The sequence below is a fragment of the Cryptotermes secundus genome, unplaced genomic scaffold (genome assembly GCF_002891405.2).
Source record: "Cryptotermes secundus unplaced genomic scaffold, Csec_1.0 scaffold2564, whole genome shotgun sequence".
NCBI classification, from domain to species: domain Eukaryota; kingdom Metazoa; phylum Arthropoda; class Insecta; order Blattodea; family Kalotermitidae; genus Cryptotermes; species Cryptotermes secundus.
In genome coordinates, this window is record NW_019720637.1 from 1 (window position 1) to 25,018 (window position 25,018).

The window sequence follows — 25,018 nt, forward strand, 5'->3', positions numbered from 1 at the left end:
AGTGAAATTGGGATGGATCAAATTGAAGAGTAGCAAAATCTAAATTTGAGATTTGGGAATTACTGGAACCAAGTATACGTATATAATTCCAATTAGTGGTGTAAGATGTGTAGTCGAGAAAACTCGATATTGTACAGTTCGATACAGACATGTATTTGTAATTGACGTGCTCCATATCTCCATATCCTATGGGGTCAACCTGTACTTGGTTTTACGGAACGTAAACAAATTCAAGTTCAAACACAACATGGTTGGATAATTAAAAAGTTATTTGGTTATTTTAACAAGAATAATCTCAGGTCTCGACTGCTCATTCAAGGCCTACCATCTTTCAAACGAAATCTGTGACCTCTGCGATTCACACCCAAATAACTGTGCGTAGTTTGATACTTTCTTTTTGTCGACTTTGGTATATAATGCCGGCCACTTTTTATTTTTAATTTCGTCGTCAAGGGTTTCAGCCCTTGTGTTACTGACACCCTGTCATCGTCACCATTGTTGTTGTCTTTCGATCATTGGCGATCATTGGTATGGTTGATATGTGAGAAGCGGTCAGGCGTCGTTAGGTATTGTTCGGTTGGTTAGGTAGTCGGTTGAAGTAGGTAGGTCGTTGAATCAGTTGAATGTTTGATTGGTTTGAGATCATTCCTTTCGCTTGATTTATCCACACTAAGAACATTAGAGGGCAGTTTTTATTATATTGTATGTTATATCTAAAAATCAGCAGACAACAGGACCATAAAACTGATGAATAGCAGTATGTAACAGCGACAGATATCTTAACATTCAAGTGGCAGTTACAGTGTTTGTTCTCATGAGGCAAATTTAATAAAAAGAAAGCTGTATGTAGAGATTTTGAAGAAGTGTTTGCGTTATATCTGAGACATTTGTAATTTTGTAAGATTTGCATGCAGTTTCATGTGTGCTTACATTTCAGGCAGCATGAACGATGGATGGAACTCTGATGGTGAAAGCCGGACAGAATACACTCCAATATATTCCAAAACTTTTGCTCGTGGAGGTAACGGGAGAAGTGGGGCTACAGGACGTGATTATAGAAACTGGCATGGTGGAAGGAATAGCCATACAAATAATTATAAATCTGAAGTAAGGGAAAGTGGGCAAGGCATTCAAGGTGGAAGGTTTGAGCACAACAGAGGGCAAAATCGAGATGGTAGGAATTGTCAAGAATATTCCTCTGGTGGTCGTAATGATCGAGAATATAACTCTGGTGGACGTAATGACTGTGGAATGGGATGTGATAGAACTGAAGTTTTAATAAAGGCGTGCGATGTTGGGAAGATAATTGGAAAAGGTGGAACCAAAATTCGAGAGCTGCAAAATGAAAGTGGTGCACACATTCAGGTATGTGATCATTAAAGCTTTTGAATGTGGCAATCGTGACATTTTACTATATAAACTAGAATTTTATAAAATAGTTTGTAAGGCCAATGCATTGATAAAATCCTATCTCAAAGAGAGGTACCAAAGGGATGTAATCAGTAATTGGCATATTCATTCCACATGGGACAAAGTTAATAATGGTGTTCTCCAGGGATAGATACTGGGACCTTTATTATTTCTTTTATACAGGGTGTCCCAGCAGTTTGGTGCCATACTTCAGGAGCATACTAAGGGTTCCCTATAGAATAACTTTGAAATAGGAACCCATGTCTGCAAATGTAAAATAGCAGCACTCGGGTGGCATTTAAAATCATTTCGTTTAAACTTGGCGCCTCAACGTTGAACTGCATTGCATAGAGGAACAGCCATCCACCAGCACTCGTGCCATAGCCTAGATTGTGGGGACATCAAAATCAAGTGTTTGGATGATCCTGCATGACCAACAACTTTATCAGTATCATCCAACGTGAGTACACGACATAGGTCCAGCTGACTTCATACCACGAGTTCAATTTTGTCAGTGGATACTGAACCAGTGTTTCCATCAGCCCAACTTCCTGAATCACGCATTATTCACAGACGAAGCGCAGTTTACAAGGGATGGCTGGTTCAACTGTCGAAACAGCCATGTTTGGGCTGACGAAAATCCCAATGTTACTGTAGTCGGTTACCACCAAGCACAATTTTCTGTCAATGTCTGGGCGGACATCGTTGGCGGTCACCTGATTGGGCCTTTCATCCTACCATCGCAACTCAGTGGCCCCATTGACAAGGTGTTCCTGGAATGTATCCTTCCAACTTTGCTGATTGTGTGGAGGCAAATGTGGATACAGCATGATGGAGCACTGGCACACTTCAGCATTGTATCATGAGACTACCTGGATGCTGCTTTTCATGGTCATTGAATAGGAAGAGGAGGCCCAGTGCCTTGGCCACCCCGATCCCCAGACTTGACATTTCTGGACTATTTCGTCTGGGGCCATGTGAAACGCCTGATCTATGACACGCCTGTGGATAATGAATTTGAGCTGTCGGCCAGAATACTTGTTGCATGTGACCTGATCCGTGAGACACCTGGAATATTTGAAAGGGTGCGCCAAAGTTTCTTTTGTAGATGTAATGCATGCATTGAAAATGGACAACACCCATTCCAACATATACTCTAGCAGGTGAATCTTAAGAGCTTGGAGGGGGTAATATGTCTGTGCATGCTCTTCGACATTGAGGCGCCAAGTATAAACAAAATGATATTAAATGCCGCCCTAACGCTGCTATTTTACGTTTGCAGACATGGATTCCTATTTCAAAGTTGTTCTATAGGGAACCCTGAGTACACTCCTGAAGTATGGCCCTGCATGCATTGAAAATGGACAACACCCATTCCAACATATACTCTAGCAGGTGAATCTTAAGAGCTTGGAGGGGGTAATATGTCTGTGCATGCTCTTCGACATTGAGGCGCCAAGTATAAACAAAATGATATTAAATGCCGCCCTAACGCTGCTATTTTACGTTTGCAGACATGGATTCCTATTTCAAAGTTGTTCTATAGGGAACCCTGAGTACACTCCTGAAGTATGGCCCCAAACACCTGGGACACTCTGTACGAGTATATAAATGACTTGCCAAACATTGTAATTAGTCATTCCAAACCTATTCTTTTGCAGATGACACTATAATTATCACGAATTCTAGCCCTTTTTATTATGAAAACAATGTTATTCAAACATTTAAAAACATAAATGATTGGTTTAAAGCTAATTTATGGACACTAAATTTTTATAGGACATATTTTATACAATTTTGGACCAAGAGTAGGTATCCATTGGATATGCATATTGACAATGGTAACAGTCAGATTGCTGAATCTTCTAATACCAAATTTCTTGGATTAGTTATCAACAATATGTTGACATGGAAAGGACATATCGCCTGTCTTATGTCTAAATTAGGTTTCGGCTGTTATGCAATCAGGGCCATTAACCTTATATGTCACAGGAAACCATAAGAATGATTTATTTCTCATATTTTCATTGTTATGATGTATGGTATAATTTTCTGGGGCAATTCTCCCCATAGTATTCATATTTTTAGGCTACAGAAAAGGGTAATTAGAATTATTACTAACTCCAGAAGTAGAGACTCTTGCAGGTAATTGTTTAAGAAACTGAAAATTTTGTCCTTCCAATCACATTACATATTTTCTCTCCTACTATTTATGGTTAAAAACAGAGAACAATTTAAATCTAACTGTGAGATTCATAGCATTAATACAAGACACAATAACAGTTCCCTTATCCAATATGTAATTTAACAGTATTTCAAAAAGTAACATAGTATTTTGGAATCAAAGTTTTTAATAATCTTCCTTCTAGCATAAAGAACTTAGCTCATAATGAGAAACAATTTGCTTTAAAAAGATTTCTACTCTTAAATTAATTTTACTCATTGGAAGAATATTTTAACTTCAATATTAATTCATGATCTTTTTCTGTTTTATGCTCAATGTCAAGTAGAATATATTTATGTTTCATTATTGTAGTCTTGTTGTGGTAGATTATTATAGACCTTTGTTCCTAAACAGTAAACTCCCTTTTGGTATTTACTCAAATTTACAAGAGGGTGATGGAGATTTTTTGCTGTCTGGTACTTATTCTATGAATCTCTGAATTTACTATGAGTTTGTTTCTGTTTTTATCACAAAGAGCATAAGAGATAGGATGTGCTGAGATACCAGAGGTAAGATTCCTAATTCTATAAATAAGTTCCTGCACGATAAGGTATTGTAATTCCCCCCATGAAATATGGTGCTATGCATGATATAACTCAGTGGTAGACACACATTGCATTTGTATCAGTTATATATATTTCTAGTAATATTAAACTTGCAGTTTTCTTGTCCAGTAAATTGTTGAAATTTTCTTAGTTACAAAGTAAAAATTGCTTATTGCATAGTAAGTTGCATTTTCCATATACAGTAGAATGATGTTTCAGGTTGGTAAACCATGTGATGAAGATTTTGGCCAGACGACTTCAGTTATTCTCTTTGGATCTGTAGATTCAGTAGCTAAGGCAAAACATTTGATTGAAGATTTTTTGAATAACTTCAGCACAAAAAGTGATGGAAGCGGTTGCAGTGGTACTGGAGGAACTGAGACTGCAGTTGTTGAGCCTGAACCACAGAAGCCACAGATAGACTGGGCTAAGGCTAGCAGAATCTTCATAAGTAGAAAATAATGTCATTAGATGAGGAAAGGAAAATGTTGTGGTTTGAGTTGATGTAAATAATTAGTTAAAAGTTTGTTGAATATAATGCTGAAAGCTTATAAGATATACAAATATTTAAATGAAACCATTATTTTTTGCACCTTTTTATTTTGTTTTCATGCTGCCATGATTCCTTATTTTTTTTGGACCCATAATAATCAGATGTTTTTCTCAAAATTACCCATGAATTTTTGCAGTCCTCAAAATACACCCTGTGTACTTAATGACAAATATGTGGTAAAGTAAATAAAGAGGATGAAAGCTAATTACTGTGTAATGCACTTGACAAAACTGTCTGTTTTTTAAGATTGTTCGAATTGTGTGTGTATATATATATATATGGAAGTAATTATCTCTTTAGAACTGTTGTGTAGTGCTGGATTTGTATGTTAATTTTAGTTTTCAGAGTTTTGAAATGAAGGATATGTAGTTATTACACTGCTTTTTATCAGTGGTATAATTGATTCTCATAATGTTACAGGAGGAAGCCCAGAAAGAACGGTGGAGTAAGTGTCCTCCATTACGTAAAGACTTTTATATTGAGGATCCGGAAGTTGCGAATATGTTACCAGAAGAAGTCCAGAGATTCCGGTAAATTGATTTACAGTGTGGAGAGTTGCTCTTTGTTACAGAAACTAAAACTGGCAGGAATTTTCTGTTTTTACAAAAGGTCCCTTTCATAACCCTGGCAGGAGGTATAGTTCTAAAGAAAGTGTCTGTGAAAATGTGATAACCTTTTGATAAATAGTTCTGTATCACACTACTGTTTGGCATTTTCCATTTACAGAAGAAAACTGAAATAAATAAAGCTGAGACAAAAAATAAATGGTTTGGCTTATACAGTTATTATGAAACTTCAGGGTTCCATACAATATTGGGATATTCTTGAGTGTCTGAGTGACTGGCTGTTTTTCAAGAAGGGCTGAGCTCCATGGAGTTATTTAGCAAGACTGCACTACATAATATGAAGCAGAGTGTGCAGTACATCCAAGATTACTTTAAATAAAATTCAAATAAAAATTTAGTATGGAACAAGGGCAAGATATATTGATATAAGTTGGTGAGGACAAGATCCACGCTTCACATTGTAGCGATTTCTGTTCCATTCTGTTGGATAGGACAGGAAATACAAGCACATAAAAACTGGCCTACTAGTAGGCCTGTGGCACAGAGTGCAGGCCAATGGTGACCTATAAATAGACTGCAAGGCACTAGTAGAATTAAACAGATACTGATATGTTTCACATATCCAAAGAGTTAACAATGTTTCAGGACTACTGTAGATAGAACATTTTATAAATTTATACCATCTGCAGTGATGTTACAGAGCAGCATTTCTCAAATTATGGTAGTGGGACCCCTAAGGATACCAGAGCAACTTGGTATCTAAGTCCCCATTTCCAGCATTCCCATTGGTTGCTGTTGTTTGTGTTTTGAATTAACTCCAAATATTGTACATGTGACAGATATAAGGGTAATCATCATTCATTTATGTTATGTTTCTTTTTTCCTCTCTTTCTTGTCATGGGAGTCCAGACAGATTTTAAACTGTTACAGCAGGCATCAAACAAAGGATTTGAAAACAGCTGTTATAAAATGTTTTCATCACTGCACTTGTGTATATATAGACTGAAGATGCAATTTTTAAATTGCTGCATGTTCCCCCTCCCCGTTCTCTATATAGGACTGGAATAGAACTACTTCATCTAAAGTCCATGCTGATGGAACATATAATTAGTAGGTTACTGGTGTATTAGAACATTTTCAGTTATTTTTATGATGTTCTTTGTTTGTTGGTACAGGAAGGCAAATAATAATATTGTTGTGAGCTATGTGTTTGATGAAGTTGAAAGTGGAATACCTAATCCTGTGCAGACATTTGAGCAATGCTTTGCACATTACGCAGAAATTTTAGAGGAAATTTATAAGCAGAACTTTGATGTTCCATCACCCATACAATGTCAGGCTTGGCCAGTTTTATTAAAAGGTCATGACCTTATTGGGATTGCACAAACTGGCACAGGTAAGATGCTTATTAAGGTACTTTATTACTGTCTTATGAATTGTGTTAGGTTATATGTCATTTGCTTTGTATAATGGATACCCACACTGGTATTTGAAGTTTCTTTGCAGTTTTTTCATGCACTAGTGATATACAAAATGAAAAAAGTCACAACCCTATTGTGATCTTCATTTCTCACATAGAAGTGCCAAGTATTTATACAAGGCAACACATGCAACACTAATGAATACCTATGCACAGTGTGTTGGGCATATGACCTTGAACCACCCACAAACTTGTCAGTCATATGTAATTGCTGTAACAACAAAGAATTCTTAATTTCTGAGTGTAATGCTGTGTTGAACATTGCTTTAAGCCTTGATCTTAAGCAGATTGCCAGAATGCAGAGAGGCAGATATTTCCATATTGTCTGGTTTGGTGTGAATTAGCCATATGCAGTCTCATTGAATTTTATTCATGGAAGGGATTGTCAGTGAAAGTGACTAATGTGGAGTTAATTTTTGCTGATCAGAGGAAGAGGTGTCTTCAAGTATCTTACAATTCTGTATAGTATAACATTTAAAATTGTGTTGGTTACTCAACTCAACTCAGTTGTTGAATTGCATCTAATTCTTCAGTAGGGATCCTTATTGTGCACTTGAGTGTTTTTAAATGCATAAATTGAGTCTTTCAGTTAAAATTTTACATACTCAGAAAGTAAAATTTAAAAAATTAGAGACTAAAGATTAAAACGTAAAAATTAAAATTGTACTAAAATGTAAATGAAGTATTTTGCGATAAACCTCTTTAAACTTTTTGACTGCTACGTGTTGATATGATTTTCTGGTGGTAGAAGCCACTATAGTGTGGAGCGCCTGTGTATCGGGATCTTCTCACTTATTGCTAATTTACAGATTTTGTCTGCGTTAAATTTGTCAGTTAACCTCAAAGCTTCACATCATTTCCATGTTAATTCTTGATTTACAAACAGTAGTGAATGCAGAATATGTAGATGTGCTATGATCAACCTGCATGCCAAATTTCGCATGCCTAGCTTCTGTGGGTCCTTAGTTGTCACCACTAAACCAAACGCTGAAGAATATTTTTGCATGGCTACTATGTTATTTTGCATTCTACAAAATAATTACCTTAATAAACATTGAATATTTTAGTGACCTATTACTGTATGTCAAGGCCCCATGTTATCACTGGTATTGCTCCCAGCTCACAAGTTCACGTGTCCACCATGCTATTTTTACTGATTGTAAAAAATTAAAGTGTACAAGGTTTGGGTGAAGTCTGGCATGACTTCATACCAAATTTAGCTGAAGTTAGTCGGTTCAAAAATTGGCTGTGGATGACAAGCACAGACAGCATGTTGATCTCACAGAGTAAGAACAAAATTGCTACAGATAATATATATTGAATTCTTTGGCAACACCGCTGTTCTAGTGGATGGGATTGCTATCCACTTGTTTTGGCTAACAAATCTAAACAGTGGATATTCTTCAGCTTCTGTTTCGCGCTGGTTAACACTCCATAACCACACCCTCATCTGCACCACACTGTGTGTCTCTTTCTCTGAACTGAACTCATTCAAGTCATATAGCCTTGGAGTGGACCCACAGAGAATGGCACTTGCAACACCTCTTCTGTTGTTGCATAATGTCACCACGTATGTGCTTACCCTTTCGCTCCATAGCAATGGCTATACGCGTCACATATGTCAATTCCTCTATTGTTCCATTTAGGCATTACCTAGCAACAGCTGTTTCTCTGACTCCACAGTTCTTGCTTTGAACAGATATGCCACAGTATTAAACATGATTCACTGTTTTATGTTTCCTGCAGAATTACCATGCAACCCTGATATAATTCAAATTGGTGAAATTCTTAGAAATGCTCATTATAATGAGTACCCTAAATATCCAAAAATGTTTGAAATATGTAATTTTTAAGGCTTGCGTCTAATAATGTACTCGTAGTTTATGTACTCCCTTCGGCAAGGGAGGCTAGGAAGCTGGGGGATTCTCCTTATTCACTGCCTTGTCAGCTTGGAGTTCGCCATGCGCCTTGGGGTATTTGGACCTTGTGGAGGACCATGGGGATAGGGAGGCGTCCGTAGGACAGGGTACACTGACGTGACAGCACTTTCCAACTCCTTTCTATTCTTCCCACTGTCGTTATATACATATATATACATTACACTCTCACTCTGGTTGGTAACCATAAATTACACATGTAAGTAAATGAATAAACACTGGGATCCAACATCCTTAACCTTTCTCACCCGACTGCGGGTTCCTGTACCTGGCACTCACAGGTTATTTCTCCTACATCCTACTCCTGCCCCACATTCTTGGTTCTAGCCTTGGGTGTTCGTACTTTAATAAGTTCCATGGCTATAATTGGTAGGTCCACTTACTTGAGTTCAGGATGCAGAAGATTGTTCCCAGCCAACACACTTTCAACGCTATTTTGGCGATAGCCTCTGGCAGCACTCTACTCAAATTATTGATCAAAAGATTTTTTCTATAGTTTCTCATAGCCATTTTATAGTCTTTTCCCTGCTAACTCATCAGCTTCCAGGGGTTCGCTCCTCCTTGCCTCATGTAATTGCCTCTCAGGGTGGCGATCTTCTATTGTCTGGTTGCTGGAAGGGGGTTGCGTCTCCCAGTTTACCCACCTTCCTCGATTCAGCAACTTACTAGCTAACTCTCCTCTCTGAATGGCTCTTTCCACGTTGGTCAGCAGTGTGGCGCAATCCGGCAAATTCCTACGTTCATTGAACCTTTCTTACCCAGGTTTTTAAAACTTCCCTAGTTCAATTCCCTAAACCTGTTAACCCTACAGAAAACATAGTAACTTTAAAAATACAATTTCTTGCCGTAACCCTGCAGCATAACAGTTTAGCACAGGGACATCTTTATCACTGGTATCAACTTCATACAAAATTTAATTCAATATTCTTGTCTCAAGGTTAAGTCCATACATAGATGAAATTAATGGTGATCATTAGTGTGGGTTTATTCCTAACAGATCAACTTTCACTTTATTTTAAATTCCAGAGATCCTTTCATAGGATATAGAACATGTCAAAATACATAAAAACAATGAACCCATCAACATGCAATACAGTCACAATACAAAATTTGTACATAAAATATGATCAAATTTATGCAGATATATGATTATCGTTGTCACCACCATAAATCAATACAAAACACCATATTCATAATATAGAAGTTTGATGCAATTATTTCGATCACATAACTACAAATACTTAATTTAACAGTCCAAATATAGTTCATTTCATCAGGATTTAAAAATTAGAATATACAATAAAAATTCAGTATATACAATCAGTCATTTCATAGCAAGAACCTTAAAATTTGAAAACTATTTATTAACATATTCCTCTACAGGATAAAAGGAAATGAGCTGTGAGTAAACCATTCATGACCATCTTAATTGTATACAGTCATATGTTATTTAAAACAGATGGTCTATTACAATACCATACTACCATAAAATTTATACCCTTAAATGCCGAGCGACTAGTCAGTGGGTAATACATCATGTGTAAAATCAACCTAACAAACAATTCAAGAGAATATCTGGATTACAAACCTTTGTCTTCTTTATATTGAAAGTATTCGTTTATAGAGTAAAAAGAATGAGACATAAAAACCTCTTTAATGTAAATGTAAAGCTTTTCTCATCATTGACCAAAATCTTTATTGATCGTGGAAGATGATTGAACACTTTAATACCTGTTATATAGGCTCCTTTATTAAATTTTGAAGTATTCACGCTAGGTACATATAAATTACCTTGGGATCTAGTTGTATATTCATGAATCTCGTTATTAAAGTTAAATAAGTGTTTATTAATAATTATATATAAAAGTAGTGAGTATATACACTGAGAATATAACGTCATAATTTCCAATTTCTTAAAAATATCCCTGCAAGAATCTCTATGTTTAATGTTTGTTATGACTCTAATAATTTTCTTTTGCAAGATAAACACTTTCCTGGCATGTGAGGAGCCACCCCAGAAGATTATACCATAACTCATGATGGAGTGTATGTAAGCACAGTAGATTGGCCTTAACATTGCAAATGATACAATATGTTTTACATTTCTCAATGCATAGCACGCAGAGGATAATCTACTGATCACTAGGTCAGTATGCTGTTTCCAAGATAATACATCATCAATAATCAAACCAAGGAACTTAGTTTCTGTTACACTGGAGATACTTTCCTGATCATAATTAATTTGTGTCGTTGTGTTACAATTCATGGACCGAAACTCTAAATATTGAGTTTTATTGAAATTTAAAGTAAGTAAATTAACATTAAACCAACTACTGAGCAGATCTTTTGCATTCATCAGATACTGGAAAAAGAAAAATGGGAATACAATGAGAAAGTACATCAGCTATTCGTAGACTTCAATAAAGCCTAATATTCTTGAGATTGGGGGTACCCATGAAACTAGTTAGGTTGATTGAACTGTGTTTAAATGAAACATATAGTATAGTCAGTATGGGTAAAGGTTTGTCTGGTAATTTTCCTATACAGAATGGTCTAAAACAAGGAGATACTTTATCGCCACTGCTATTCAACTTTACTTTAGAATATACCAGTAGGAAGATCCAGGACAACCAGGTGGGACTGAAATTACATGAGACACATCAGCTATTGGTCTATGCTGATGATGTGAATCTACAGGTTGATAATATAGATACCATAAAAAACACACCAACTTTAATTGACACCAGTAAAGAGGTTGGTCTGGAAGTAAACACAGAGGAAAGTAAGTATATGTTGCTGTTTCAGCACCGAAATGAAGGGCAAAATCATGAAATAAAGAGCTAACAGAAGTTTTGAAAATGTGGCACTGTTCAGATATTTGGGAATGACTATACAAATCAAATCCTGGTTCAAGAGGAAATTAAGAGGATATTGAATTCATATTGTCACATGTTGCTACCATTCAGTCTATAACCTTTGTCTTCTCAACTGCTGTCCAAAAACTTGAAAATTAGAATATACGATGGGGTACCCAAAAGAACCAAACTAATTTTTTTGTGGGCAGAGCTTTTGTAGTACCGTGTTTTGCCACTATGAGTGCATAGAGCTAACATTCCTGAGTTGATAAGCCGACTACCGTTGCTTCAGAAGGTAAGGACTAGTTTCGGCAGAGTTTATAGTGACAACTGTTTTGTGTGATCGTCGTTTTTGCAATGGCTGATTTTCGTGAACAGCGTGCGGCGGTGAAATTCTGCTTTTTGCTCGGGAAAAGTGGAACAGAAACTCTTGAAATGTTAAAAACGGCATACAAGGACGATGCTATGGGGAAAACTCAAGTGTTTGAGTGGTTTTCCCGTTTCAAAAATGGTGAAATGTCAATTGATGACAAACCTCGTTCTGGTCGTCCTTCCACAGCCCGAACACATGAAAATGTTGAAAAAATTCGTGAAATCATCAAGGAAGATCGACGACGGACCATTGAAGAAATTGTGGAGCTGTCGGGAGTGACTTGGAGCTCAGCGGCCAGATTTGTGGCAGTCGGGTGACTGGTTTTTCCATCATGACAATGCCCCTGCTCACACAGCCCTGTCTGTACGACAATTCTTGACCAAAAATGGTATGACCCCTGTTCCTCACCCTCCATACTCACCCGACCTTGCCCGGTGCGACTTTTTTTTGTTTCCTCGAATGAAAAGAGACATGAAAGGAAAGCGTTTTGCTGATGTTGCTGAGGTGAAGGAAAAAACGACGAAGGCTGCTGTCAAGCATCTCAAAAGATGAATTTAGACAATGTTTTGAAAAATGGAATAAAAGACTAGACAAGTGTATTAGTGTAAGTGGAGAGTACTTTGAAGGGGATTGAAGGTTTGTGCTTAAAATTTGAATAAATAAGTTTAAAAAAAATAAGTTCGGTTTCTTTTGGGTACCCCCTCGTACAAAATTATAATTTTGCCTGTCATTCTGTATGGGTGTGAAACTTGGTCTCTAACATTAAGGGAGGAACAGAGACTGAGGGTGTTTGAGATCAGGGTACTGAGGAGAATATTTGGATTGAAGAGAGATGAAGTGATGGGAGGTTGAAGAAAACTACGTACTGAGGAGCTTCAGAACTTTTACTCTTTGCCAAGTATAATTAGAATGATCAAGTCAAGGAGTATGAGATGGTCAGGGCATGTAGCATGTATGAGGGAGAGGAGAAGGATAAGAAGAAGAAGAATGCATGTACAATATTAGCAGGAAAGCCAGAAGGAAAGAGACCACAGGGAAGACCAAGGTGTACGTGGGTGGACAATATTTGAATGGATCTTAGAGAGATAGGATGGGATGGTATGGACTGGATAGATCTGGCTCAGAATAGGAACCAGTGGAGGGCTCGTATGAACACAGTATTGAACCTTCATGTTCCATAAAATACTGGGTAGTTCTTGTGTTACTGCACAATTGGTGGCTTCTCAAGCAGGGCTCAGCTCCATGAGTGAATGAGTGATAACTTCAAAATTTGGAGCAGTCAGTCCCCTCAAGAAATTACCAATGTCAAAGGGAGACACCGAAGGTTAACATGCGGTGTGACATGATGAAAGATCACTTCATTGGATCTTCTTTCTTTCAGAAAGCAATCATGAAGAGCTGTTCATGTCTGGATATGTTAGAACATTACACAGTCCAAAAATGTCCTTGTAATGCATGGTTCCAGCAAGATAAAGTGCCCCACAATTTGTAAAAATAATCTATCAGTTTTTAAACACATGCCTTCAGAACAAGTGGATTGGAAGAGGTATTTTCTTAGCATGGCCTCCAAGATCACCAGACCTAACACCATTGAACATTTTCTCTGGGTTTATATGAAGAATATCGTCTGTCAGGAGAAAATTGCTGATCTTTGAACTCTGCAACTTTGCATGACGGGCAGTTACATGATAGCCAAAGTTAGGCATGTATACACATGTCGCAAGGTTGAATACTGTTTTGACATGTGTTGAGCAACTAATGGTGTTCACATTGAAACTTGCTAGGTGACAAAGAAAAGCGGCCTCCGTAGTCCAGAGGTAACGTTCCCACCTCATGACTCGTAGTACGCGGGTTCAAACCCGGCGGAGGTCGTCGAATTTTTAAGGGCAGAAAAATTCAGGGAACAAGTCCTCCGGGAGGGACTTTAAGCCATGTGTCCCATGTCGTAGCTTTACGGCACGTAAAAGAACCTCATATCTCCAAAGGAGTTCACTGAGCCAAATTCAAGGACGTTTCCCGCCCAACAATAGTCTCTAACGCCTCTGATAGATGGGGGAAGCATTATAGATACCGCCAAGCCAGTGGAGGCCGAACTCGCTGGCTTGGTCGGGACTGATGGTACGCACCAATATCGGTAGGGTATAGAGACTGGTAGAATATCATAGAGGGAAGCACAATAGATCAAACTGGTTGCGGTGCATGGGGAAACCCACCCTCTCCAATAACTAATAACTAACTAATAGGTGACAAAGAATCTTTTAAGTTTTATGATACTGAATTTTGAGATCACTTTTTCTGTATAATAAATATTTGCCCTGCACAAATTTGTATTTTGTTTGTTTGTTTTCTTCACATCCTTCTCAGGTGCTTTGTATTTCTAAATGTATACCTACTGTGCATATTGTACATTGATGTGTGCTGAACTCATATGTTATTTACTTTGTTTACTCTACCCTAACTAATATCACATTCTAGTGATCAGGTTCCATGGAATGTGTACTGTCTGTCTATCTGGACATCTCCCCAATCATTGATCTGTTTTTCTATCTGTCTATATGTCTACCTATCCATCTATTAATCTTCTCATCCATCTACACATCTACCTACCCATCTGTCTGTCTGCTTACATACTTATGTTTTGCCTGTCTACCTGCTTATCTACCTATCTACTTATCTTCCAATCTATTCATCTAATTTATAAGCCCACCTGTCTCTCTTTCTGCCTACATATCTGCCAGATCATCAGTCTATGAGAAAAAAGATATCAAATCTTAGTCATGGCAATGGCTAACCTAACTAAAGTTTTTATTCTTTTCTTTGGTCCCTTCAGAGAAATGCAGGATAGTAATACCTTGACATAGGCAATGACTAGCCATCATAAAAATCCTTGGTCTGCAAATTACGTATGTGCTATCGTTATTTCAAGTTACCATCTAATATTTTAAGCAACAATGGGCTTCAGACTCTCTCTGACAGCATTAGAAGTATCAGCACTCTTCATAACCTTCTAGGGCCTATTTCTATTTACTTAACTGGAAAGCCATGTCATATGATTACCTTTGCAAACACAGTGCCGATAAAGACACTGTCCCTGACATGCCACTCAAATGTATCTCAAGAAGTGTGTGCCTGAGTTCAGAGAATAGTCACGATGAAGCAGCCTGACATGTATGTTGCATCTGTCATAGCTGATTTCTTTCTATATAGACATACAACACAGGTGACACTGTTCATATGCTGGGGTCTTGGTAAGTTTTCTTAAAACTGCATATTGAATTTTTATTGCCCTGAACAGGACACAGTTTAAGCTAGTTTTAAAGTTTCTTGATGATGGTGTGACACAGTGTTAAAAATACAGTATTTGTAAAATATGTAACTCACATATGAATGCATGTTCTAAACTTCTATTTAATTCTAGTTCTGACAAATGAATATTTTTCAGGGACTTCAAATGTTCTCAAACAGCTCTCAGAGAAGGGACTGAGTGTTTCATCTCCTTCTTGGAATGATAATAGGACTGTGATAACCAATGCAATAGCAGTATCCGCTAACTCAGGCCAAATTGGAGCTGTTCTAGATACATCTTGTAATTTGGCTGTACAGTTTCTAATATGGGTAAACTGAGTATATGCAGTTCTGCATAAAATTGTAATTAATATTTTAGCAGAAGTTTTCTAAACACAGTTATTCCAAGTTCTATATCCAAAGTTATGCTACTGTAAAAATGATCACATTTATGTCAGTGAAATGAAACATTTTTGATAATGTTTATTATGTATCATTTAATCCATTTGCAAGACAATATTTTTAGTAAAAATATCCACAATATCTACTGTAACCTAAAGTAAACTACTTTAAGGTATACACCGTGGTCTTCTTGGTTATGATACTTTATGGGTACCCAACTACCGGACTACACAGAGTCATAACCTAAGATGACAACAATATGAATCTTCACTGACATGAAAACCTGAGTTCTTGTGTACTTCAAGGTAGTTTCTCAATCATCTGAACTCAGTATAAAAGTCTCAAATATAACCATTATCTTTGTCACATTTGTTCATTTCTCTACATGTATTTCTTTCAACTGCCAGGGCCATGTCCCAGCATTAAAAAATACACCAGGGATCTACCCTGGCTTAACTGCAGTTCTGATTGACAGCATAATATTTGTAAGCTAAATTTGAAAATCATTATGTAACATAATATGGCATATATGAGGCAAAATTCTTCAGTTATTGTATTTCCTTTTCTAGGGATCCTTGGCACATATTTTCCATAAATGTGGGATCCACTGGTTGTTTCTCTATTATGGGAACTGGAAATATGGTTATTTCAGTCCAATAAATATTATTCATCAAAACAATTATACCAGTCTTGTAACATCTACTGTTACCATTGCATTACTTGACTGTTACCCTGTAATTCCACTCATTCGTGGAAAATCATTAGATCATCTTGGCTCAGAAAGTGGTGAACCAAGAGAAGTTACAGGACACTGGAGTCCAGGCCGTGGGTTGAAAATCTTGTCCAGTATTTCCAATCAAAGTGAAATATATGACCTTGGAGGTGTGGTGCTCAATATAGCATCTTTGGTAAGCATTTTTTCAACAAACTAGAGAAATTTAGTTACTATAGGATTCTGATGATGGTGTATAACACACAGAGATATTGGGTTTTCGGACTTTATCCATCTCTGTGTGTTATACACCATCATCAGAATCCTATAGTAACTACTTGTACAACTGGTACGGACCCGGTATATACCCTTCCTTTAGAAAATTAGAACGCCTGAAAATTCAGTTAGCCAAAACCCTCAATCATATAACTTTCCTCAGGAGATGCAAATCTTGTCCAGTGATTGAGGCTAACTCTTTCTAAGGGACCGAACAGAATAGGTGTTTTACCTCACCTGAGGATGGAAACAGATCCAGTTTCCAAAACGTCGTGTTTTTTCTTAGTTATCTTAAAACCCGGGATGATGGATAAAGTCCGAAAACCCAATATCTCTGTAGAGAAATTTAGTTACACCTAGTGTTGCGAACAAAATAAAATATTCTCACATGTATGAGTGTGACTTTGATGGGTTTTGGATTGATGATAAAAAGTTGACGAATGAAAACAATTTATTGTAAAATACTTAACTGTACACTGATTTAGTTTCCCTACAATTTCCTTCTCATTTCTTCCCCAAATCATAAATGTTATCATGTCTGATCCATTATCTCTCTCCTTTAATTTCATTAGCAGTTTCATCCACCATGACATTAGACAAGAATAGCAAGACGGTGCTTCCTTCTCTCATTCCCTTGTTTTGAACCAACCTGAACTTACTATGTCTACTTTATCAAAGTCTGAACAATTGCATATTATCTTCACTTGTTCAGTATGCTCTTTTGGTACTGAACTAAACTACTAACTTCATGGAGCTGAGACCTTCTTGAGAAGCTGCCAGTTGTGCAGCTACTCAAGAACTTCCCAACATTTTATGGAACCCAGAGGTTTGTTACCATGTCCATGCAAGCCCTCCAATGATCCCTATCCTGAGCCAGATTGATCCAGTCCATTCTATTTCTCTAAGATCTATTTTAATATTATCAACTCACCTACACCTTAGTCTTCCTAGTGGTTTCTTTCCTTCTGGCTTTGTCACCAAAACCCTATATGCAGCCCTCTCCTCCCCCTTTTGTGCTACATGTCCTGTCCATCTCATCCTCTTTGACTTACTCATTCTAATTATAGTTGGAAAAGAGTACAAGTTATGAAGCTCCTCATTATGCAGTTTTCTCCAACCTCCTGTCACTTTGTAACGCCGTGGTGCAGGGGGGCGTGCAGGTACCCCTCCTTGCTACCACAGCTTACACTGTAAGGAGTTAACACAATAATCCTAGCTTACTCTCAGCTAGGATTCTCCCGTTTCTGGGCTTCCTTCCTTACTTAAAGCTACCACCATCTATTATATGTCCTAAGAGAGGTGATGTAAGTACCCAGGGGCCGGTAGCGCGATAGTCGAGCGTCACTGTTTGCTGGCCCTTTCATCCTCGTCACCTCTTATTATTGGTGTAGAGCGGGCGTGCCGGGTCTGACCCGCCTCTACTTATTGTCTGTCATCTCTATGGTGGGAACTACCCCCTGACATATTGTCATAGCTCCCTCTTGACAACCCTTCATATAGTCTGCAGGTAGCAACGTATTACATTATTATGATTCTTAGGGGGCCATTGATACCAAGGCTTCTCAACGCTGCCCGCGTGGCAGGTGCCTATCCCTGTCCAGTAGTACCTCCCCTTAACTGTGGGTGCATTCGGCTGCCGTTGCCTTTCATTTGGTAGGATCCTCGTGATCGGTCGTGGAAAGGTGATTATGGAGGGGTGAATCACAATTCCCTGTGTACATCCTACTCTATGTACTCTGGTCTATTTACATTGATATTTACCGTATTTACATTATTAACAAGGCCGACTTTCAGTCGGGACTACATAGTGGATTTACTTGAAGCTACGCTAGGAACCTCCCCTTCAGGGGTGTAAAACTGGAGTCTCTCTCTCTCTCTCTCTGACTCCTGACTATAGGCAAGTATTAATCGTGCAATGCGATCCTGTTTCCCTACTATTCATGATACACTACTAGTATTCCTAACACATACACCATACACAGACATATTGCCGGACTATCTTCCTAGGCAATCACTTGTTACATAATTATTACTCTCCCCTAAGGGCTCGCCGAGCACACTGGAGTTTGCTTTCGATATTTTCCACACACTTTTATCAACAATAATATTTAACAACATGGCTTACATGAGTAAACGTGACTTACTTGACATAAAAGAATGCAGGCCACTTCCAGCACTCGTCAGACCCATATTGAATAGCGCCTCCGGCTGAGAACTGAATATTATGTGTTAGATCAGATCACAAGTCTCCTAAATTCAGTAATTTATATCTTTTAACTTGCTGAATTGGCTGTGGACAAAAGAGGGACGTTAACTCCCCTTGTTGTCCTCAATTTCCAAAGTTATATTCTAATTGGCTATTCCATGTGGTTGTGGGTGGGCCCGTGGTCCTCTCTGCTGCTTATGCGGTAATATTACGATACTCCAGTGGCCCAGTTAGCGAAGCTTCTTACTTATGCGATTACGCATAAATGCTGATCATCAACATTCTTAACCTAGTTCCTGCCCAGGTGTTGACATATTAATGTAATAGCTGTAAAACACTTCTCTCAAGTCTCGAACATTTAGGTAATGCCTTAAATTTCCAATCTCAAAATTGATCCACTACACACTTCATCTCTCTTTGGTCCAAATATTCTCCTCAGCACCCTGTTCTCAAACACCCTCAGTCTATGTTACTCCCTTAATGTCAGAGAAAAAGTTTGACACCTATACAGAACCCCAGACAAAGTTATAGTTTTGAATATTCTAATTTTTGTGTTTTTAGACAGCAACCAAGAAAACAAAAGGTTCTGGACTGAATGGTAGCAAGTATTACCCAAATTTGATGTCCCCTTAACTTCTTCCTGAATCTAATTTTGTTTTGTTATTGTCATTCAAAACTATTTGAACTGTGCCACATATTCAAAGGATCTGTTGTCTATATTTATGTCATCATTTTGCCCTGCATTCTGGTGACGAGAGCAACATATACTTAGTTTTCTCTGCTTTTACTTCTAGACCAAGCTCCTTATTAGAGTCGATTAAAGTTCTGTTTCTCTTTATGCTATCTATGCTATCTCCCAGTAGATTCACAGCATCATCGTAGACCAGCAGCTCATGTGGCCCAACTAACATGACTCTTTTCGTTCTTCTTAAACGTGACCAGACCTTTTCTTTTTTTATAGAATCATATTCTGTTTTAGAATGTATGCATACAATTACCATATCCTTCCCGAATTCTCATTCTTTCTCAGTTAATTTTCTCATCGCAGAAGTAATATATGTCATGGATCTTTCATAACAAAATAACATGAACGTTTCAAATCTCATGTTCTTTAACAGTGACCTTCCCAACTTCTGGTTCCATGAAGTCAATGTTAAAGTGAATAATAATGAATTAGATAATTAATATTATTATTCTCTTTTTCCAGAGGTCATTCAATGCTTGGCAGAGCAGACAGATGTATGACTGGTCTCTTTTTCAATTATTAAAGGAGATACTTAACTTCAGGTAGTATTTGCATACAGTGAAATTATCTTAGGGCATCCTACAAATCACACAGCAGGCAGAGAAGTCAGACACTCCTTCCTTCTGGTCAAGCCGATACGATTCAGATCACTAATGGAATCAACAAACCTATAGTCCTGTACATTACAAATAAAACGTACCCAGATTACAGAAGATGCTGGAAGTGCTCTCTGTTGTTACCCACCATTGCTGGCACCTCCAAAAAAATACATTCACATGTTGAAGTTCTTTTTCAGAAAGAGATGAAAGTTTAAATTTGAAATCCTGATCTCCTGTGCAAGGCATCTGTGGGATTTCTGAAGAAAATTCTCAAGTCTAGCTCTGATTTCATGCAATTTCTCCTCAGTGAGAACTCAGCTCTTTAATTTTGGTTCCCCCTCCTACTCTTGTTCCATGAAATCAGTCATATAAATGCAGTGTTGGAGCGTTAATGTTAACTGTGTTAGTTTGGATAACTTTAAAAATAAAATAAGAAGTGCTACTTTTATGGTTCAGTGGGACTTCACAAACTGGCAGGAGCAGTGGCATCATCTGATCCCTCTAGCCAGCCTATCACAGGCATTGCTAGCCAGCTCCTTCAGTCTTTACACTAGCCATTTGTGAGTGAAGGGGCCATCGGAAGAGGTACATTATAGTACAGGTTTTGGGGGAGGAGGGAATGCATGACACTGCAAGCTACCACATTAGCTAGATGAGGAATGTTAACACACTTTAGCCACTTATTTGGAGGTGTTTAAAATATTCTGATAAGAGAGAGTGGAAAAGGTGAAACTGCATTTGTGTCTTGACTGCAATTACTGACAATCTGGTTCATAGAACACTTAGTACATGGGCAGTATAATTTCGTCTATGCACTTATTATACATTGATTTCAGAAGTTTACCAGATCATTACACTTACATTTACATTTATTTTCACTTCATGGATCCAATCATTTCCCTGTAGGGCTGGATATAAAACATGTCACATATTACAAATTCATGACAACTACACATCATTCATCCTTTGTCCAATAAAAAATATAATAAGGCCTCTCACAGATAGCTCAAGTTGTCAGGACAACAGACATGGATCATGGAAAAACCACTGTCAAATTCACGCCTTGCCATTCCACACACACTGGCAAGCCATATCGTTAAAACAGTTACAATTATAAAATATTAAAATTCATAACAAAAACCAACATCATACATACTACTACACTTACAACAAGCAAGTCTCAACAGTATATAATTCATGCACACAGACAATTTATTAACTCTTAACTTTTAAGCCCCTTGCATGCTCTACAAATTCATCAATAGAGTAAAATGCTGTCACATGTTGGGTGTATAACGCGACAAATAACTTCACGCCGTATTGAATATAGCATATTTATTCCACTCGCTCTCACAATTACACAATTAACAATTTCACAAGTACTGCCGTCTGCAGTATCACAACTACTTCTGCTGCTTCCATTCACTCCGGCAAATGCTAGACTGCAACTGGCTGATTACTCCCTCTCACTAGTAACTCACTCACTAATGAATCAAAGTCAAAGTCACATTGCAACTGACGGTCGGTCAGTCAGTCAGTAAGTTTTGGTGTCGAGCCCCATTTGGGGCTCATGACCAGATATTAATTATTACCATTTGACAGTTACGGTCTTGTTTCTGTGAGTCGCCTTCTCTGACGAGAGGATGGGTCTGTCTTTTGTATACGCTGCTGGCCCTTGCCAGCGCAGTCTTACTTGGATGCGAGTCCCTTAGGACTCGCAACCATATTTTACTGTCTCAGAATTGAGACTTCCCTTTTTGTCGCCTCCTACAACTCACAGGGTCACAGTGGAGGTATTCGACCCTCCCTCCACACGGGGTTCACTACTGAATAATGTTCGCTGCTCCTTATTTAGGCTTGACACGGACAACACAGAAAACAATTGCATGATAGGTACCACTGTTGTGTAATGTCGTGTTTACTGATTGCCTAGCAACAGTTGTTGCATTGGCTCCCCTGTTGCGTGACGCTGTGTTTACAAAGGCGTTGTTGGGCAATGGTGCCGAGAGTTGTTTATTGCTGCGTGGCAACCAGTGCTCTTCGGCTTGGCTCGGCTCAGAGAAAAACCGCTTTTCTTAGTGTTGTGTAACCTCGTTTCCACTGTTTCGTAACTTGGCAACCGACCATTTATCAATGGTCTGTCTTCATCGTAACTCGTTCCACCTCCCATTGCCCCGCAATGGTTAGACATGTCACAATACGTTACTTTGCAAATAATTTCGTAAAACAAACCTAAATTGCTTTTTATCATTTTTTAAACTGTGATATTTGATGGCAGAGTGTTAAATAGCTTGATGCCTGAATAATACACCCCTCTTTGATAGGATGATAAATGTGTTGAAGGTATATGAAGGTGGTCATTCCTTCTGGTATCAATCACATATACAGAGTTATTGGTTTGAAACTTATCCAGATTATTAACAACAAATATCAATGAAAGCAAATATACACATATACACTTTTGAATAACTAAAAACAGTGCTTAACATGTACTTCTTTAAGTTCCTAAATATGTATCTAGAAACAAAGAATTTGTTAACTGCAGCAATGTTCCTCACATAAGAAGTCTAGAATTATTATTTTTGGTAACATATCTGATACTGCAAGATATTGTTATTATATTCATTTCATTGTATTCGTGTTTATATTATGTAATACAGGCCACCACACCACAGCAAAGTTTATTGTGAGACTCATTATGAGTGGGATATATATCCTTTCAAAATCAAGCCTGAAAGTAAATGTAGATTATTTTATGCTAAATAAAAAAATAAACTCCATGGCTTTAGTCCACAAGCGAACTATACTGACCGAGCGACCGCCACTTCTCGGTGAAGTTCGCTTAATGGGGGTGGAGTCCAACTGGATTCACTTGGCACAGTGGAATGAAGATTGGCAGGGGAAACCCGCCCCAGCACCACTTTGTCCACCACAAATCCCACTTGACCAGACCTGGGATCGAACCTGGGATGCCGCGGTGGGAAGCCAGCAAGTAACCACTTGAACTATGGTACAGTCTCTTGGCGAAATTAGTGCCAACTCTAATGGATAGAAGGTGTCATGTGGTCAGCGCAACAAATCCCCACGGCCATTAATTCTGGTTTTCAAATACATCATTAAAATTGAAGAAATTATAGAGAGATTTCAACATAATGAGTTTCATTGTTCTATTAAGTGAAATTGTCAAATTCTCATATGCAGCTGGCTATCATAAATTAATCCATGTGCTAAAGAGTGAAAAAATACAGGTTTCAGGTTGTTGAATCCAGGGGCCCATTCAAGAATTCAGCAGACCTTTGGCTTCTCAAACAGCTGATGAGAGGTCAAGCAGATATTGGTGCATCCAGCATTCTCGTCACTCATGATAGAGTAGGATTAGTTGAGTATACTGTGGCTGTTGAGAAGTTCAGGTATATCTTTGTCAATCTTTTTGGTTTGATTTTGTTACCCACCCTCTGTGTGATGAAATCAAAATGATACTGATTCTTACACGAATATGCTAAACTGACTGCAATATAACTTTTGTTTTTTCTCTGCTATATTAAACTGAAACTAAAAATCTTAATTATAACTTTATTAATCAAAGATAGTTGTAAAATATACTTGTGTGTATATTAGACCAACACTAACAGGTGCAGTGGTACAAAGAATCCATAGTTCAACCCCCAAGATCATCTATCCTAGTCTATCATTCCCTCCAGGTCAATTCTGGGTTACTAAGTTGATTCATATACATATGCTGTTCAGTTGGAAATTATACACTAATTTTTCTTTATACTGGGCAGTCTTACTAAAATCTGTCAACATAACACAATTTTAGTTAAAGTTAAACAAAACATAGAATATGCCACTAGGAAGGTCCAAGAAAACGAGGTCAGACTGAAATTAAATGGGACACATCAGCTGCTGGTCTATGCTGATGATGTAAATCTGTTGGAAGACAACATAACTACCACAAAGAAAAACACAGTAACTTTAATTGATGCAAGTAAGGCAGTTGGTCTAGAAGTAAACGCAAAGAAACTATGTACTCATATATATTGCTGTATCATCACCAGAATGCAGAGAAAAATCATAATGCAAAGAGAGCTAATAGATCCTTTGAAAAGTAGCACACTTCAAATCTTTGGGAACAACAGTAACAAATCAAAAATTCATTCAGGAGGAAATTAAAAGGAGATTGAATTTGGGTAATGGTAGCTATCATTCAGTCCAGAAACTTTTGTCTTCTTCTCTGTTATGCAAAACCCTAAAAGTTAGAATACAGAAAACTATAATTCTGCCTGTGGTTTTGTATGGGTTTGAAACATGGTCTGTGAGGGAGGAACATAGACTGAGGGTGCCTGATAACAGGGTGCTGTGGAGAATATTTGGACCAGAGGGGGATGAAGTCTTAGGAGGCTGGAGAGAATTGTATGACGAGGAACTTTATGTGTACTGTTTGCTGAGTATAATTAAAGTCAAGGAGGATGAGATTGGTAGTGCATGTAGCACGAATGGGGCCTACATGGAAAGCATATAGGATTTTGGTTGGAAAGTCAGAAGGAAAAAGACAACTATGAAGACCTAGACATAGGTGGGTGGTTAATATTAAATAAATCTTTGGTAGTATGGACTGGATTGAGCTGGCTCAGGAAGGGGACCCATGGAGGGCTCTCGTGAACACAGTAATAAACTTCCGGGTTCCATAAAATTAAAATTATTGAGTAACCCCACAACTAACCTCTTCTGAAGAAGGGCTTAGCTCCATAGGTTCAGTTTTAGTTAGTTACACAAAAAATAATACGACCTTTATATGATGACCCAAATGCATTATTGACAGTATTTTCTCTGCCTCATATTACATTGAT

At 37.9% G+C, this 25,018-nt stretch overlaps 1 protein-coding gene across 7 annotated transcripts in view; it reads left to right on the top strand.

Annotated features, from left to right (window-relative positions):
• The first annotated feature begins 134 nt into the window (after positions 1-134).
• Positions 135-25,018, top strand: part of LOC111870865 — a 36,520-nt gene continuing 11,636 nt past the window's right edge. For 3 of the 7 annotated variants that reach the window (XM_023863461.2, XM_023863487.2, XM_023863512.2), the window contains exons 1-9: positions 135-757; positions 938-1,365; positions 4,399-4,626; positions 5,153-5,262; positions 6,474-6,694; positions 15,386-15,558; positions 16,200-16,538; positions 20,032-20,111; positions 23,417-23,578. In XM_023863461.2, coding sequence (XP_023719229.1) covers positions 748-757; positions 938-1,365; positions 4,399-4,626; positions 5,153-5,262; positions 6,474-6,694; positions 15,386-15,558; positions 16,200-16,538; positions 20,032-20,111; positions 23,417-23,578 — 1,751 coding nt within the window. In that variant the 5' untranslated portion in view covers positions 135-747. The remainder of the gene's footprint in view (positions 758-937; positions 1,366-4,398; positions 4,627-5,152; positions 5,263-6,473; positions 6,695-15,385; positions 15,559-16,199; positions 16,539-20,031; positions 20,112-23,416; positions 23,579-25,018) is intronic. The other 4 variants (XM_023863470.2, XM_023863477.2, XM_023863495.2 and 1 more) reach the window with 4 other exon arrangements.